Source organism: Callospermophilus lateralis, chromosome 11 (genome assembly GCF_048772815.1).
Source record: "Callospermophilus lateralis isolate mCalLat2 chromosome 11, mCalLat2.hap1, whole genome shotgun sequence".
Classification (NCBI taxonomy): Eukaryota; Metazoa; Chordata; class Mammalia; order Rodentia; family Sciuridae; genus Callospermophilus; species Callospermophilus lateralis.
The window spans coordinates 3,319,153-3,333,076 of record NC_135315.1 but is presented as its reverse complement, the minus strand read 5'-3'; the positions used below and the strand labels follow the sequence as shown (position 1 = coordinate 3,333,076).

The following is a 13,924-nucleotide window of genomic DNA, read 5'->3' as shown; positions in this document are numbered from 1 at the left end:
CGGGCCTCACCTGAAGTGGTTCAGAGCCCCTACAGTTTTAATGGCCTTAGTCCCCAGCACACCAGCTTACACTTGCCACTTGGGAAACCTCGTGGATAGATACAAATGCCACCTGTGGGTGTGGGCTGCTGTCATGCATGTTCTGGAAGGAGACACAGAACAATTAACGGGAATCAACTGGGAAAGGAGAAGCTGGGACTTCCTTGTCCCTCTGTGCTTACTTTGTCATTGTCTCTCTCCACCGTCTGGTTTTTAATTGTGCGAGCACATTACTTTTTTATTTTAAAAAATGCCATTCCTGGTAGCAGTAGCTCTGGGTTTGGTGCCTGCTGTAAAATTACAAGAATCTTCATCGTAAGGGAGCTTCAAGGTCATGCGTCCACACAGGGCTGCCCTGAGCCTCCTGTGTGTGCCACTGGACAGTGTGCCACACCCAGGGCTGCTGGAGAACTGGCCCAAGGCTTTGGCCATGTTCCTAAAAGGTATCAGGACCTCTCTGGGAAGTTTCCATCAGAGAAGGTGTGACCTTCCCACTCAGAGACCTATCTCATTACTGGCCAATCCTAAAATATGCCTTCCTTCTAGGACTCCCCTGCTGTTGACCTGGCTCTCAAAAACAAAGTGATTTCCTCCCATGGAAAATAAATAAATGAATTGGGGGACTGCTTTTGTTCTTCATCTGCTTTTAATTAGACTGTGACCTGGACAAGTATCCCATCTGGACCTGTTTCTCATCCATACATGCTGGCCTCCACCCACAATTGATCTCATTACATATCTATCATTGTCTTCCACTCAAACTCATCTACACTGCTGACTATTTCCAATAAATGAGACTATTTCAACCTATCATCCTAATGGATCCTGATCTTTCCTTCCAGTGGGTGTGCAGCCTTGGCCCACGCTTCCTAGGCTCAGAAAACTATTCATGCACAAACAAAATTTCTCAGTCTTCTGAACTGCTTGACCCAGAACTTGATGGGTCTGCTATTTTTGAACTTCTAGGAGAGCCCCTACTGTCCTAGGCATATCCTCCACATGTATGCTTCTTTCAAGAAACTGTAGTATATTAGATGCTTACCTTGTATACCCTATCACCCTCTCTTAAAAGACTGCTTCTGTTGTTTCATTTCCACACATGTGTGCATTTCCCCAATTTGTGGTTTGTTTTTGAGGTGCTGGGAATTGAACCTAGGACCTCATGCATGCTAAGCAAGTGCTTTACTACTGAACTATATACCCAGACCCAAGGCTGATTCTCTTGGATTCATGAACTTAACCTTCCCCGATGTCACCAGATAGCCTGGTTCCACAGGTGACCCTGTGTCTGTGAGGTGGGCCCAAGTACTGGTGGCCCCACTGCATTCTATTCCTATGGGCTTAGATGCAGGACATCTGAATTGACTTTTTTGACCTTGTGAATCTCAGTTGCCCAACCCAGGTGCAGTGGAGCCCTGTGCCTCTGCCCCAAATTTATGTCCATTTGGTTCATTACTTCTCCTCCAGCCCGAGTCACAGGAAGACTCCTGACATCTCTGAGCTGCTTTCCTCCCTAGCAGTGTACAGGTATGCCTCCCACCTGACCAAGGCTGGGAAGAGAACAGAGACAGCAGTGCTTGGTGCTCTGTCCTGTCGGCTAAACCAAAACCCCACAGACCTGGAGACTTGGGGAGGGTACCAGCAGTGCCGTTCACAGCATCGGTGAGCAGGGTGGCTGTTGGAATTGTTCCCTGACATTGCTCCATTAGGACAGAATTTATCAAACAGCAGGTCATGATTCTTAATAGTGTGAAACAAATACTTAAGATTGGAAGACAAAATAAAACAAATACCTCGGTGGCTCTCTCATGTAATAAGGACGTTTGCTGGGGTTGCATGTGTTATTCCTGACCACAGGTCCCTGTCAAACACACTCATAAGCTGCTCCATTAGGCCCTATCATAATTTGGAAGGGATAATTGGCTGTCTTCGTGGGACAGTTTAGAAACTGAGGCTCACAGAGGGCCAGTCAAGGGCACCTACAAGCTGGAGCCAACTGTTTCATTCCTGTACCTGATGCTCATACCCCCTCTGCTGAGCACAAGGAGACCTCAAAAGAGAAGGAGCAGGAGGCAGGACAGTGAGGGGCTGGGTGCCTCTCTGGTTTGCTGACACCGACCCAGACCACCACCTACATCCAAGTTCTCCTGAGGACCTTCAGCATGGGTTTGGGCCTCTCAGGCTGCCTCTGGAGAGAACGTTTCCATGCTGCTGCGGGTCGCACTGTGTCCCACCAAGACACATCCAAGCCCTGACCCTTGGTCCCCATGAATGCAACTTATTTGGAAATTACGTTTTTGCAGATGTGATCGAGTTCAGAGGGTAGGTCAGAAGCCACCAGCCAGTGTCTTTTCAAGAGGGAAATTTGAGCACGGAGACACATGAGAGAAACTGCCAAGAGGAAAGGGAGACTGGACCGACCCGTGGCAAACCAGAGAATGCCTAGAGCCTCCTGGGAGCAGCAGCAAGGGTCTCTCAGAGAATCTGGTGAGACAGGGGCCCTCCCCCAGCTGGGCTTCAAATTTCAGAACATGGAGGAAACATACTAACAGTGTGAAACTTAAGCCATCCAGTTGTAGTGCTTTGTTACAGCAGCTCTAGGAAACTAACACACATCACGTTAAAATCATATACCTTAGGTCTGCGTTATTTATTTATGCAGTATTGGGGACTGAACCCAGGGCCTCACATATGCTAGGCAAGTGCTCTACCACTGAGCTACATTCCCAAGTCTCTTAATTTTATTTAGAGACAGGGTATCGTTAGGTTCCCAGGCTGGCCTCCAATTTGCAATCCTCCTATCTCAGACTCCCAAGTAGCTTGGATTATAGGCATGAACCATTGCACCCAGCTTGCATTACCAATTTTAATTCTAAACAATTTTAACAAACTTTTAGAGGTTGCTTGCCATATCAGATACTACTCTAAGTACTGTCTTACAATCTCTCAATCTTTCCTAATGCTCATTTTATCTGATTCCTTTTTCAACAATAAATTGTTATTTTTCCTTGCTTTTCCATTCTCCCACTGGGATGAGCGAGGCTGTAGGGGTAACAGCCTGAGAAGGGGACCCATGAGCACTGCATGAGAGCTCTGTACTAAAGGGTCAACTCACAACCACCCGAGCCATGTGCCAGAAGATCGGATGAAGGAAGAAGGGTCAAGGACAAAATGCAGAGGGACCCCCTAGCATATGCACCACAGAGGAAGCCCAGACATATCTGAGGTCCCACTTGCAACACCAAATGGCCAGCTGCTGCCAGCTAGCCTAAACCACCCCTGCAAAGCCAGATTGTGGCCAGAGATGGCCGGGGAGGGACAGCAAGGGCTCAGAAGTGCATCAGGGTACCTGCTTCATTGAAGAAGAACAAGCTCAGTGCCCACCCTGATGGGACCGTCCATTCCCTGGAGAAAGCCGAGAGTGGAGGCCTGGGAACAGCAGCAGCTCCCCCAGCAGCCAGCCTCTGACACTTCCCACCGGGTGGGGTATGTACAGGCCTTTAATCCAGTGTCCTCAGCAAGCTGCAAGGCAGGAGGACCCACAGCCCAGCGGGAGCCATCCGGGCCCATGTGTGCCAGTTCCACAGCAGGACTGTGAGGAGCCGAGGGGCGCGGGGGAAGAAGGCGCACTTGACCTGTGGGAAAGACTGCACACACAACCACTTGCCGGCTCCGAGGGGGCATTGGCTTGCTTTGAAAACCCCAGATCGTACTTGCTAAAGCTTGCAATTTCTTCTATGTATGAGTGGCACTTAAAATCTGTTTGTAATAGAACTTGATTATATCCAGCTGTCACCAACTGTTCCCATGCCACCCAGAAGGCAGCTGGCCACACGCCACTGTCTGGGCATTTGCTTCAGATAGAAGAATTCCCACTCGACTTCACCACAGTGTTTCCACATGTGAGAAAGACAAAGGGTGGTGGAGCTCCGAGTGGGCAACACAGAGCCGAGTCCACGAAGGGGGATTTCTGAGCTCGGGCTTTGGCGGGCAGTGGACTGGCCTGGCGGTGTTTTGAGCAGCATCCAAATGCCAGTCACAGCCAGGCTTCCTCCACGACCTTTTCAGGTTCCCTTGTTCAATAAATATTTCCTGGGTGGCTGGCAATCCTGGGCCTGGCTAGACAACAGCCTTGGTCCCTTGCAGTGGAATATCCAAATGTGGCCACCTATGACAGAAAAGCAGAAGAAAACACTGGAAAGGGAGAGGAGTTGTAAAGGGATTGTCTACCATCACAGGAGCAAAACCCACAGAAGGTACATTGTAACAATACTAGTTCTTAGCGTGGGGTGATGAGGCTTCACACCATTTTGAAACAGCCATGAAAAAGTCATTGGTGTGCGTAACACATTGATCCCTGCACACAGCTCACAACAGGCACTTGTCATGTCCTTAGGCTCTGTGTGCTGAAGCCTGGACCATCCAGGTGTGGTGGTGCAGTGAGTGATCCCAGTGGCTCAGGAGGCTGAGGCAGGATGATTCCAAGTTCAAAGCCAGCCTCAGCAATCTAGCAAGGCCCTAAGCAACTTAACGAGACACTGTTTCAAAATAAAAATTTAAAAAAGGGCTGGGATGTGGCTCAGGAATTAAGTGCCCTTGGGTTCAATCCCCTGTACCAAACAAACAAACAAACAAACAAACAAAAAAGCCACCTATACACCCAGAGCCTGCCCAAGGGAGGGCACTGGTAGCCCATCCTGCCAGCCCCCCAGCCACTGCCCTCCTCACTGAAGCGGGCAGGAGAGGGTCCAGATAGTGTAAGGACACAAATCCAACCAGGCATTTCAAAAAACAGCACGGAGAGGCGGTACGACCGACTCCATTCATGAGGCCGACTCCTACAGGGTCCCGTCAGAACCCAGTCTGGACCCACACCCTGAGCTTTCTACAGCCAGCCATGAGTGAACCCCACTCAACCCTCATGGGCAGGGTCCACCTGCAGTTCCTGTGGAGAAAGCTAAGAGCGTGAGCAATGCCTCAGGTCAGAGTCTCCGGAGGGCCAGCAGCTCCTGATCCACCTGGCAGCAGGGGCGGGCCTCCCAGGCCAGCAGGGCAGGACCCAGAACCCTGAGGCCATGGGCTGCAGAGCTGAGAGGGGGGCGGGGGCGGGGAGCTCCTGTGGAAGGCATCCAGTTGCTTATCTTGAAGACATTCCTGGGACAGGGAGCAGGAAGGCAGGTCAGGAACCTGGCGGGAGGCCACTCAAGCTCAAGGCCCAGGCTGCGCCAGGTGAGAGAGCAGGAGGCAGGGGGGCTCCAGGGCAGCAGCTGGGAAGGCCGACCTCCAGGATGGGTGTGAGCGGGAGTGGCAGGGGAGGCACCCAGGTGCCCTGACTTCTGATCGGGGTGCCAGGTTCACCATCTCTGGGGAAGGAACACAGGTCTGATTTCTACCTGGGCCCTGAGTCTGCCAGTAGGATAGGTAGGGAAAGGCGTGTGGTGGGGTGAACCAATGGAGCCGGCCAGTTTGGGCCAGATCCACAAACTGAGTGTCCATTGTTCAAGACTGACCCTCAGTGGGCAGGACAGGAAGCCATCTGGGAGGGGAAAAACAGTGGGAGATCCTGGGAAGAAGCCAGTGACAAATGCCCACTGGATTTGGGAATTAGGTCACGGAGTGGAGTAACGAGGACAGAAGCAGGCTCAGGGTTTGGAGAGTGAAAGGAGGGAGCCAACTGAAGCCTAGTGGAGGGATGAGTGGCTTGGGGAACACAGCAGACGCCAGGCTTCCAGGGTGGACACGCGGGGCCCGTTCCTAAGAGAAGGGGGATGAAACAGGGAGCAGGCAGGACGGAGGGGAGGGCGGAGCGCAGCCCTGGAGGAGATCAGGGAGTCCCGACCCCCACCACGGGGCTCCTTCCGACAGCTGCAGCCCACACAGGCCCCACAGGGGTCGGGGGCGACAGTGCTTCTTCACTCAGGCACGAGACCCCTCCCCACACTCCCATCCCAACACCTGAGCCCCTGGAGGGCCACCAGATCAGGACAGCAGGTCTGTGCATGGATCCTGCCAGCACAGCCACCCCGGGGAGTTACCAGAACTACACGTCCTCAGGAAGGCCTAATCAGAACATGGGGACATCTGCGAACCCATGCCCTAGTGACCCCTGGTGACTGGAGCTTGCTGGAGACATGGGCCTGACACCTCTGTCCAGTCCCACTGGCCTCTGTGGGCAGCTCTGTCCGGGGAGTCTGCTGCTCTGGGGTGCTGGGACCACCAGGCAGAGGGAGGACAGAGCAGCCGGCTTCAGCAGCCAGTAAGAAACTGTCCGCCCACCAGAGTCGGGCCCACGGTGGAGGGAAACCCTCGGAATGACCCCCGGGATTGGGAGGCAGCTGCAGAAGTCCCAAGCAAGATGGGCAGCAGGGCAGCCCCAGAGCCCTATGGGGCCATGCCAGAGGCAGAGAGTTGGATGGGGCTGTGGAAAGGTGCGGGTATGGGCTCTGGGAGGGGCCAGTGCTGGAGCTGGCCCTGGACCTGATGGGCAGAGGACACTGCACTCCCAAAGCCCCTGTCCTGTGCTCACTGGCCCTCTCCACAGCCACCCCTGCTTCTACTGATACCACCCTCCAGGAACACACTGTCCACCTGCCAGGACCCAGGGCAGGGGATCACAGCACACAGCTCAGCACTGGCCCAAGGGTCATGCTTACTGCTGCTAACCCTGACCCCCTGCAGTGTGTCCAGGACCTTGCCCCCAGGAGCACCAACAGCTGGACTTGTTCTTAACTGGAAGACTCAGAGGTCACCTACTGCCCATTTCCCAGGCTGGGACTCCCTCAGGCTCAGCGTTCTATAACATGCCAACATCGCCATTGTCTCAAACTGAAACTGTCACCCACCTACGGCCTCCTGAAACCAGAAGCAGCTCGCTACTCCCTGGCTACTTCCTTGGCCTCCTCGACTGACTGCCCGGGCCAGACCTTCATTGTATGTGCTCCTGACTCCACTTCATGAATGCCCAAGGGACCCTACTTGGCTGCTCACAGGACGGTCAGCCTGACCTGCCACCCTCTGTACCCCACCACCCCACCCCCACCCCCGTTGGGCTACGATGCAGACACTATCAGCCCAGGAGTCCACCAAGCAAATGAGATCCTGTTAACCTGGCCCTGGTGCCCAGCTTGCCAACCAGGACGACCAGGCTTTCTCTCTGTCACGCTGTGGCCCCCTGAGCATGCTGGTGGGCCCTGCTTTGATACCCTGCCTGGCCTGAGGCTCATCAGGAGGCACCGGGCACCCCTCCTGGTGACGGTGAGTCACACTGGTGCTCACCCAGGCTGGATCCCTCAGCCCTGCCTGTGAGGTCCCATGCACCATGGGAGACTCTCACACGGCCTCACACCTCCCAGAGTGGCCAGTGTTCAGAGAACAGTGACAACACAGTGTGGCCTCCCCATAGCCACTGTATCCCCAGTGTTTTGGGGCCACTGGCCACTGCCTGGCTGGTCAGAGGGCTGCAGCAAGGCCCGAGAGTGCCCTTTCTTCCATCTGGCAGCAGTCTCACCTCCAGGCTCCCTCTCCTCTCCTCCTTTGAGCTGTCTGACCCAACCTTGAGGTGACTGGGGCCAAGTCCAGAACTGGGTTTGAGGGACATCTTCGTGGAGAACGTGGAAAAGGCCCTGAAGAGGTGCGGGAGGTGAAGGCTGGTGACGGAGCTGCCAGGCAGCACTCAGCAGCACTCACTGAACGGGAGCCCACAGACTCCGCCCAGGCAGGTCAGCTCCTCTCCTGGTTCCCCAGGGCTGCTCCTGCCACTCTAGCCTCCTGGCCACTGGGCACCTCTGTATGACCCTGCCTGCTCCTCCCAGTCCTGCCATGGCTGGCAGCAGGGCTCAGGATCAGTGCTGTCCAGGAGAACCTAGATGAAGCTCCCAGATGGCCACAACCCCAGTCCACACGGACACAAGTCTTACCACGCCTTCCAAGCTGTAGCCAGACACTGTTGGGTCAGAATGGGCTGCCAGCACCAGCCCTGTGGCCACTCTGCCCTCCATCCTACCACATGCAAAGCAGGCAAGATTCCCACCGGATCTTCCTGCCCCGTTTTAGCCAACAGTGAGAAATGTCATTGATCACTGAAATCCATTATTTCTCTCATCTTTCCCTAGAGATCCAAATATTAGTCAATAAAAAACCTAAAAAGCAATAAAGCTGGGTATGATGGCTCATGCCTGTAATCCCAGTGGCTCGGGAGGCTGAGGCAGGAGGATCTCAAGTTCAAAGCCAGCCTCAAAGTCGAAGTGCTGAGCAACTCTGTGAGAGCCTGTCTCTACATAAAATACAAAATAGGGCTGAGGATGTAGCTCAGTGGTTGAGTGCCCCCGGGTTCAATCCCCAGTTTACCCCCCACCCCCAAAAAAGAGGTCTAATATCTAGAGCATATAAAGAACTTAAAAAAAAAAAAAAGCAACAAATAGAATAAACTGCAGTTAATGGACTGCTTCAAATATCCTTGGTAGAGTACTCACTAAAAACCACCCACAGAACTGAGTGGACCACTCAGTCTCAAACCCTCCTGTTGTCATTCTGTCCTGGACAGGACCAGGCCGCGCTGCCAGACTGACTTGGAACTCCTAGGCTTAGGCAATCTCCCACCTCAACATCCCATTAGCAGGGACCTGGGGCTGTGGGGGACGCCGGCACCCAACCCTTGACTTTGGAATAGGAGCGGCAGAGCACTGCCCAGCTCGAGCAAGACACCGGGTCCATCCTCAGCACCACCTAGAAATAAAACAAATAAAGGCCTTGTGTACATCTTCAAAAAAAAAGACACACAGAAAGGACTCACAACAGCACATTATTTATTGCACCAAGATCTTGGCAACATCTGGGGCTCCCCAGGCCACTGGAGAAGAAGTACAGAGGGCAGGGAGGCCTGTACACACATGGGTGTGACCACACAGCCAGGACACAGCGGGAAGTAGCTCCTCACGATAGATAGGTGAATGGAGCAGTGAGGAACACTGGTGAGGGCCCACTGCACAGGGGCCGTCACCTGCACTCCCAAGCACAAAGGCAAGGTCTGTGCCGAGAGGCCACCATGGCAAGAACTGAGGTCACTAACATGTGCTTACACACCACGGGCACCCAGAACGGGGGATGGGGGGTGGTGGTGGTGGTTTCTGGGCCTCATTCTTCCTGGTCCCTGTTTGGCTGATGGTTTTCTGGGAAGGGAGGGGCTGGCTTCTGCCGGACAGCGATGAGCACCGTCAAAAGTCAGGTCAGGCACTCCACCACCTGGGAGAGGGAGGCAGCCCCTCCAGGACAAGGGTTTGCAGCGTGCAATCCAGCGGAGAAGGAAGAGACCCACTTGGAAGAGGGGAGGTCAATTCTGTGCTAGAAGACAACTAAATTTAACTACAGAACATTACGAAACAAACACGGCTGGGGACGCAGTTCATACAGGAAAGAACGTCAGCGCCTCAAGAGGAAAAGCAAGCCCTGCCCTCCCCAGACAACAGGTCACGAAGCCACGGCCCACTTCCTGCTGGGATGGGGAGCAGCCAACAGATCAGCCCTGGTGCCTCTCTTCCCTCCACCTCCTTTTAAAAGGAAATACGAAAACAGGAAAAGAAAACAAAAAGAATCTCCTCCCCATAAAGAAAAAGTAAGTCTTCTTTCTACACCAGGATCAAGTGAGGCCCCAAGTGTGGCCGCAGAGCAAAATAAGGGTGGCACAGGCCAAGGGTAGAGGTGGGCCCGCCTGGGGAGGGCCAGCACCCGGCACTGTGAGCAGCGCCTGGAAGGTGCCATCTTCCTCAGAGAGCACCTCCGCAAGGAGACTCAGGCCCGTCCAACCACACGTCTGCAGACAGGGCTTGCACAGGGCAGGGGCGTGAACAGTACAATCAGCCAGACTTCACGGCGCTCCCAAGACTGAGCACACGAAGCCAGGGTTTGCGTATCAGGGAAACATACTGTACAGGGAGCCACAGGCCTGCTCGAGTATAGATGCTCTATATTAAGTAATCAGCTAATGGAGACCTCATCCCCAAGATCACCACTTCTGCAGAGACCCATGGGTCACTGCAGCTGAAGGGAAGCTACAGCCAAACCATCAGGAGAGGCAGCAGCCTTGGAAGCAGATGCGTTGGCATTAATTTCAAGGGTTCCCATCCCAGCCTCTGCTCTCCACAGAGCTTGGAGTTCCTGTGAGGAGGAGATACTCCGGAAGGGCCAACCCCAGGCAGGAAAGGGAAAGGCAGCGATGTGGTCAGTGCAGGACCTTCCTCTCTGAGGCAGACAGTAAGGCGTACAGACATAGGGCGCAGCACGAGACAGCGCCACCTGCAGGGAACAAGGGGTGCTCGCCAGGAAGAGCCAAGGCACCCTGCTACCCTGAGCACAGGACAACTGAGGAACAGCCCCAGAGCTGGGGCAGACGGCTCTGCCCACCCAGACCCCACTGTCCATGACCACAAGGTGACTTGGCCTTTCTGGAGGCCCCATAGCAAGCTGTCGGTCTGCGTGATACCACATGCCAGGGTTTCGCATGAGGGGCCTTTTGTGAATGTCTCCACAGGTTCTGAGCCGTAGAAGCCCAGGCCTCACGGGTCCCCTAAGGCGGTGGGGACAGGAGTCCCCTGCCGTGGCAGGCTCACAGTGCAGCAGCCTAGAAGTGACAGGGAGGTGGAGTCTGCTCGAGGCCACTCTTCAGATCCGGACGGAGTTCACAGGAAGTGACGGCCCTAGAGGGTATGGGACAGGCACATGTCCTGGTGAGGAGAAAGACCTGACACTCCCAGAACATCCTCGAGTGAGTCCCTGCAGGATGGGGTACAGCCCTCTCGAGGGAGCTGGAAAATGTCACAGGGTCCTCTCCTACAAGGGACAGGCGCATGCACACCAGACAGACACACAGACACACCATACACGCCACAGCAGACCCACAGACACCACGCCCAGAACACGCACACACAGACACATACCGCAGACACCACCCCACAACGGACCTCGACAGCATGAGCTCAGCGGCGGTGGCTGAGGCTGGTGGCCTTGGCTGGATGAGTCACAGACCAAAAGTTCCGTCTACTCTGAAGCTTCTGGAAAGCATTGAAGTTTCTCCTCTTCTCTCTTTTGAGTTTTTTCATTTTCTTCTCCTACATCAAGAATCAGGCGTTACAATTCTCAGGAGGGCTGCCCTGAGCCCAGTCTCCTAGGCGAGAGCACTGAGGGCTCCCCGGCACAGGGGCACCCCCACACAGTGAGCGACACCCTCTGCAGGAGGCCTGCCACCCAGCACTGAGAAGGCACCCCAGCAGCATGGCCAACGCCTGCCCACAGCACCAGACACACCACCTGGAGCTGGCCGAGCCACTTTCTCTAAGCTTCAAACTGCTATCAGAGTTCAAGACATCCCTGCCCTTGGCCCAAGCTGAGCAACACCACCCTACTGTCAGCCCACAGCCATGTCACGTGTCCTACCTTTCCTCGATCAAACTCCTCATCCCAGTGGTCAAGCACAGTCTGGGTGCGGGCCAATCTGCTGTCTTCGATGGCATCCTGACTGATGGCGGACGGCTCCCCACTCCAGCTCAGAACTGCACAACACACCTGCCATCAGCACATGTGGGCTCCCAGACCCTGTGGGCCACTCTAACCCTGTGCGCCAGGGAAGCCTGTCTACCCCCACACGTTCAAAACGTGTGAGTGCCACCTTTTGGCAGAGACAGACATGAGAGGGAAAAAGGAGGGGCACAGTGACCAGGACGGTCAACATAGGAACAGCATCAGTGAGTCAGTGAGCCCTGAATTCTGCATCACCAATCATAGAGCTCGCTTTTTTTCCCCTTTTTCTTTAGGGACTGAGCCTAGGGGCACTTCACTGTTGAGCTCCACTCCCAGTCCTTTGTAAAATTTTCATTTTGAGACAGGGTTTGGCCAAGTTGCCCATGCTGGCCCCACCTTGTGGTCTTCCTACTTCCCCCTCCTGAGCAGCTGGGATGACAGGTATGCACCACTGTGCCCACCTGTTATTGTAAATCCACGCCCATGTTTGAGAAACAATGTCTCATGCTTGCTCTCAAAATCTGCCTTACAAACGAGGTTCCGAGCCCAGCCCACATTCAGGGTCAGGAGCTTTTTGCCCTGTCCTTCCCTAGCTGGGACCTTGACACTGCCCACCTTACCTAGAGCTGTGTGTGCGGCTGTCATGCCCACAGACCTCTGGAGCTGCTCTAGATTCCTCTAGGAACAGGACCCATGCTTGCCCACCTGCAGAGGACAGTACCACGTCTCGTCTGGACATACCTTTGCTCCCGTAGGCCTTGTCAGAGGAGTATCTGAGCAACTCCTGGACCACATCGGGTTCTCGCTCTCTGTTCCAAGGTACAAGAGGAGCCTGTCCTGGCCCTACAGATAGGAGATGAGGGGACTGTCACACACCCCTCACTGACAGTCACCTGAAGAATTCGTGAGGGGTAAGTGCTCACCCACACTGCAGTGCCCAAGTGCTGGTAAGTCCTCTACTCTAAACAGAGAAGGCTGCTGTCCACGTCAGTTCATGAAAATGACAAGGGCAGAAAATAAGAGAAGCCAGAAAGCACAGCCCTGCAGCCAGCAGGAGGGCACACCATGAGTGGACCCTGCCTTGTGGCCAGAAACAGCCTGCTACAGTTTAGATCTTAGGGTTCCCCAGAGGCCCACGTCTGGAGGCTTGTCCTCAGGAAGGTGCTACTGGGAGGTGATAGAAGCTGTAATAAGCAGGGCCTAGGGGGAGGTTCTCAGGGCACAGTGGGACCCCAACTCCTTCCACTAGTCTTCCACGTCCCGAGGTGAGAGCCCTGCTCCGCCACATACTCCCAGCACTACATGCTGCAGACCTGGGGCTGGGCCCCCAGAGCTGTGAGCTAAAACATGCCCTTTTTCTCCTAATTATCTCAGGCATTTGTGCTAGTGATGTACAGTTAAAGACTTAACGCATGGGCCAGTGCTCAGCAAAGACCTCACACAGGACAGGGAAGTACCCCCATCACTGTTGCCATCAGGGCTCCTCAAAGCTGCCTGTGTAGTGCCTAGATGTGCAGCATCCCCCAGAGGCTCATGCACTGAAGGCCTGGTCCCCAAAATGGCACCGTCCAGAGGCTGGGCTTGGGCTGTTGGGAAGTCATGGGGTCTCTGACCTCATCAGTAATCAATCCATTGACATCGAAGTGGACCCTTGGGAGACGCGGGGTAAGGGGCTGGCAGGTGGGGTGTGGCGGCAGGAAGTAGGTCACTGAGGGGCACACACTGGTACTTATCCTGTCCCTGGCCCCTTCCCCTCTCTCTGCTTTCTGGCTGCACAAACTGAGCTGCCTTCCTAAACCAAATCCTTCCACCCCAGGCCTAGGACATGGAGCTGCCCACCATGGACGGAGACCTCTGAAACTGTGAGCAGCCTTCATCAGGTATTTTGGTCGCAGTGACATTTTAAAGCTGACTAATGTGCCCAGAGTGCTCACCCAGACGGTCCCCAGGAACCTGGCCATTCATACTCCACATGGGGACTGCAGAGACACTAGGCCTCAGCCTCTTGGGGCCCTCCGGATGATCGTTCTCTTCTTCCTCCCGCTGCGCCTCCCGCTTTCTTTTCCTCCTCTTCTTTTTCCTTGAAGACTCCATCCTGGCTGCAGGCTCTCTAGGGTCAGGGGAGGAGCAGCTGCCGGGAGTCGGAGGCAGCAGTCAGAAGTCGAGAGCAATGCACAAAGACGGGCACCCCACCACAACAGGACCCCTAGGGTGGCACATCGCTCACTCTGCACTGGCTTAAAGTGGCTGGGTACATGGGGGCTGGGCGCCCACAGCCACACTGCACCCACCTGGGAATGGATTATTTCACTTCTGATTTTTTTTTTTTCTGAAAAATTTTTTGGAGCTGTATGCGGAGAGAATGCCTTTATTT

At 54.6% G+C, this 13,924-nt stretch overlaps 1 protein-coding gene and 1 long non-coding RNA gene across 2 annotated transcripts in view; one reads left to right on the top strand and one right to left on the bottom strand.

Annotated features, from left to right (window-relative positions):
• Positions 1-8,826: 8,826 nt before the first annotated feature.
• Positions 8,827-13,924, bottom strand: part of Usp36 (ubiquitin specific peptidase 36) — a 31,486-nt gene continuing 26,388 nt past the window's right edge. The window contains exons 17-21 of the mRNA XM_076869881.2: positions 13,485-13,681; positions 12,292-12,393; positions 11,467-11,582; positions 10,995-11,141; positions 8,827-10,730 (exon numbers count right to left, since the gene is read on the bottom strand). Of these exons, the coding sequence (XP_076725996.2) occupies positions 11,010-11,141; positions 11,467-11,582; positions 12,292-12,393; positions 13,485-13,681 (547 nt within the window). The 3' untranslated portion in view covers positions 8,827-10,730; positions 10,995-11,009. The remainder of the gene's footprint in view (positions 10,731-10,994; positions 11,142-11,466; positions 11,583-12,291; positions 12,394-13,484; positions 13,682-13,924) is intronic.
• On the top strand, positions 9,540-13,456 carry LOC143409538 (uncharacterized). The gene is made up of 3 exons (XR_013092664.2): positions 9,540-9,649; positions 12,370-12,461; positions 13,367-13,456. It is a non-coding gene; the product is annotated as an uncharacterized LOC143409538 (long non-coding RNA).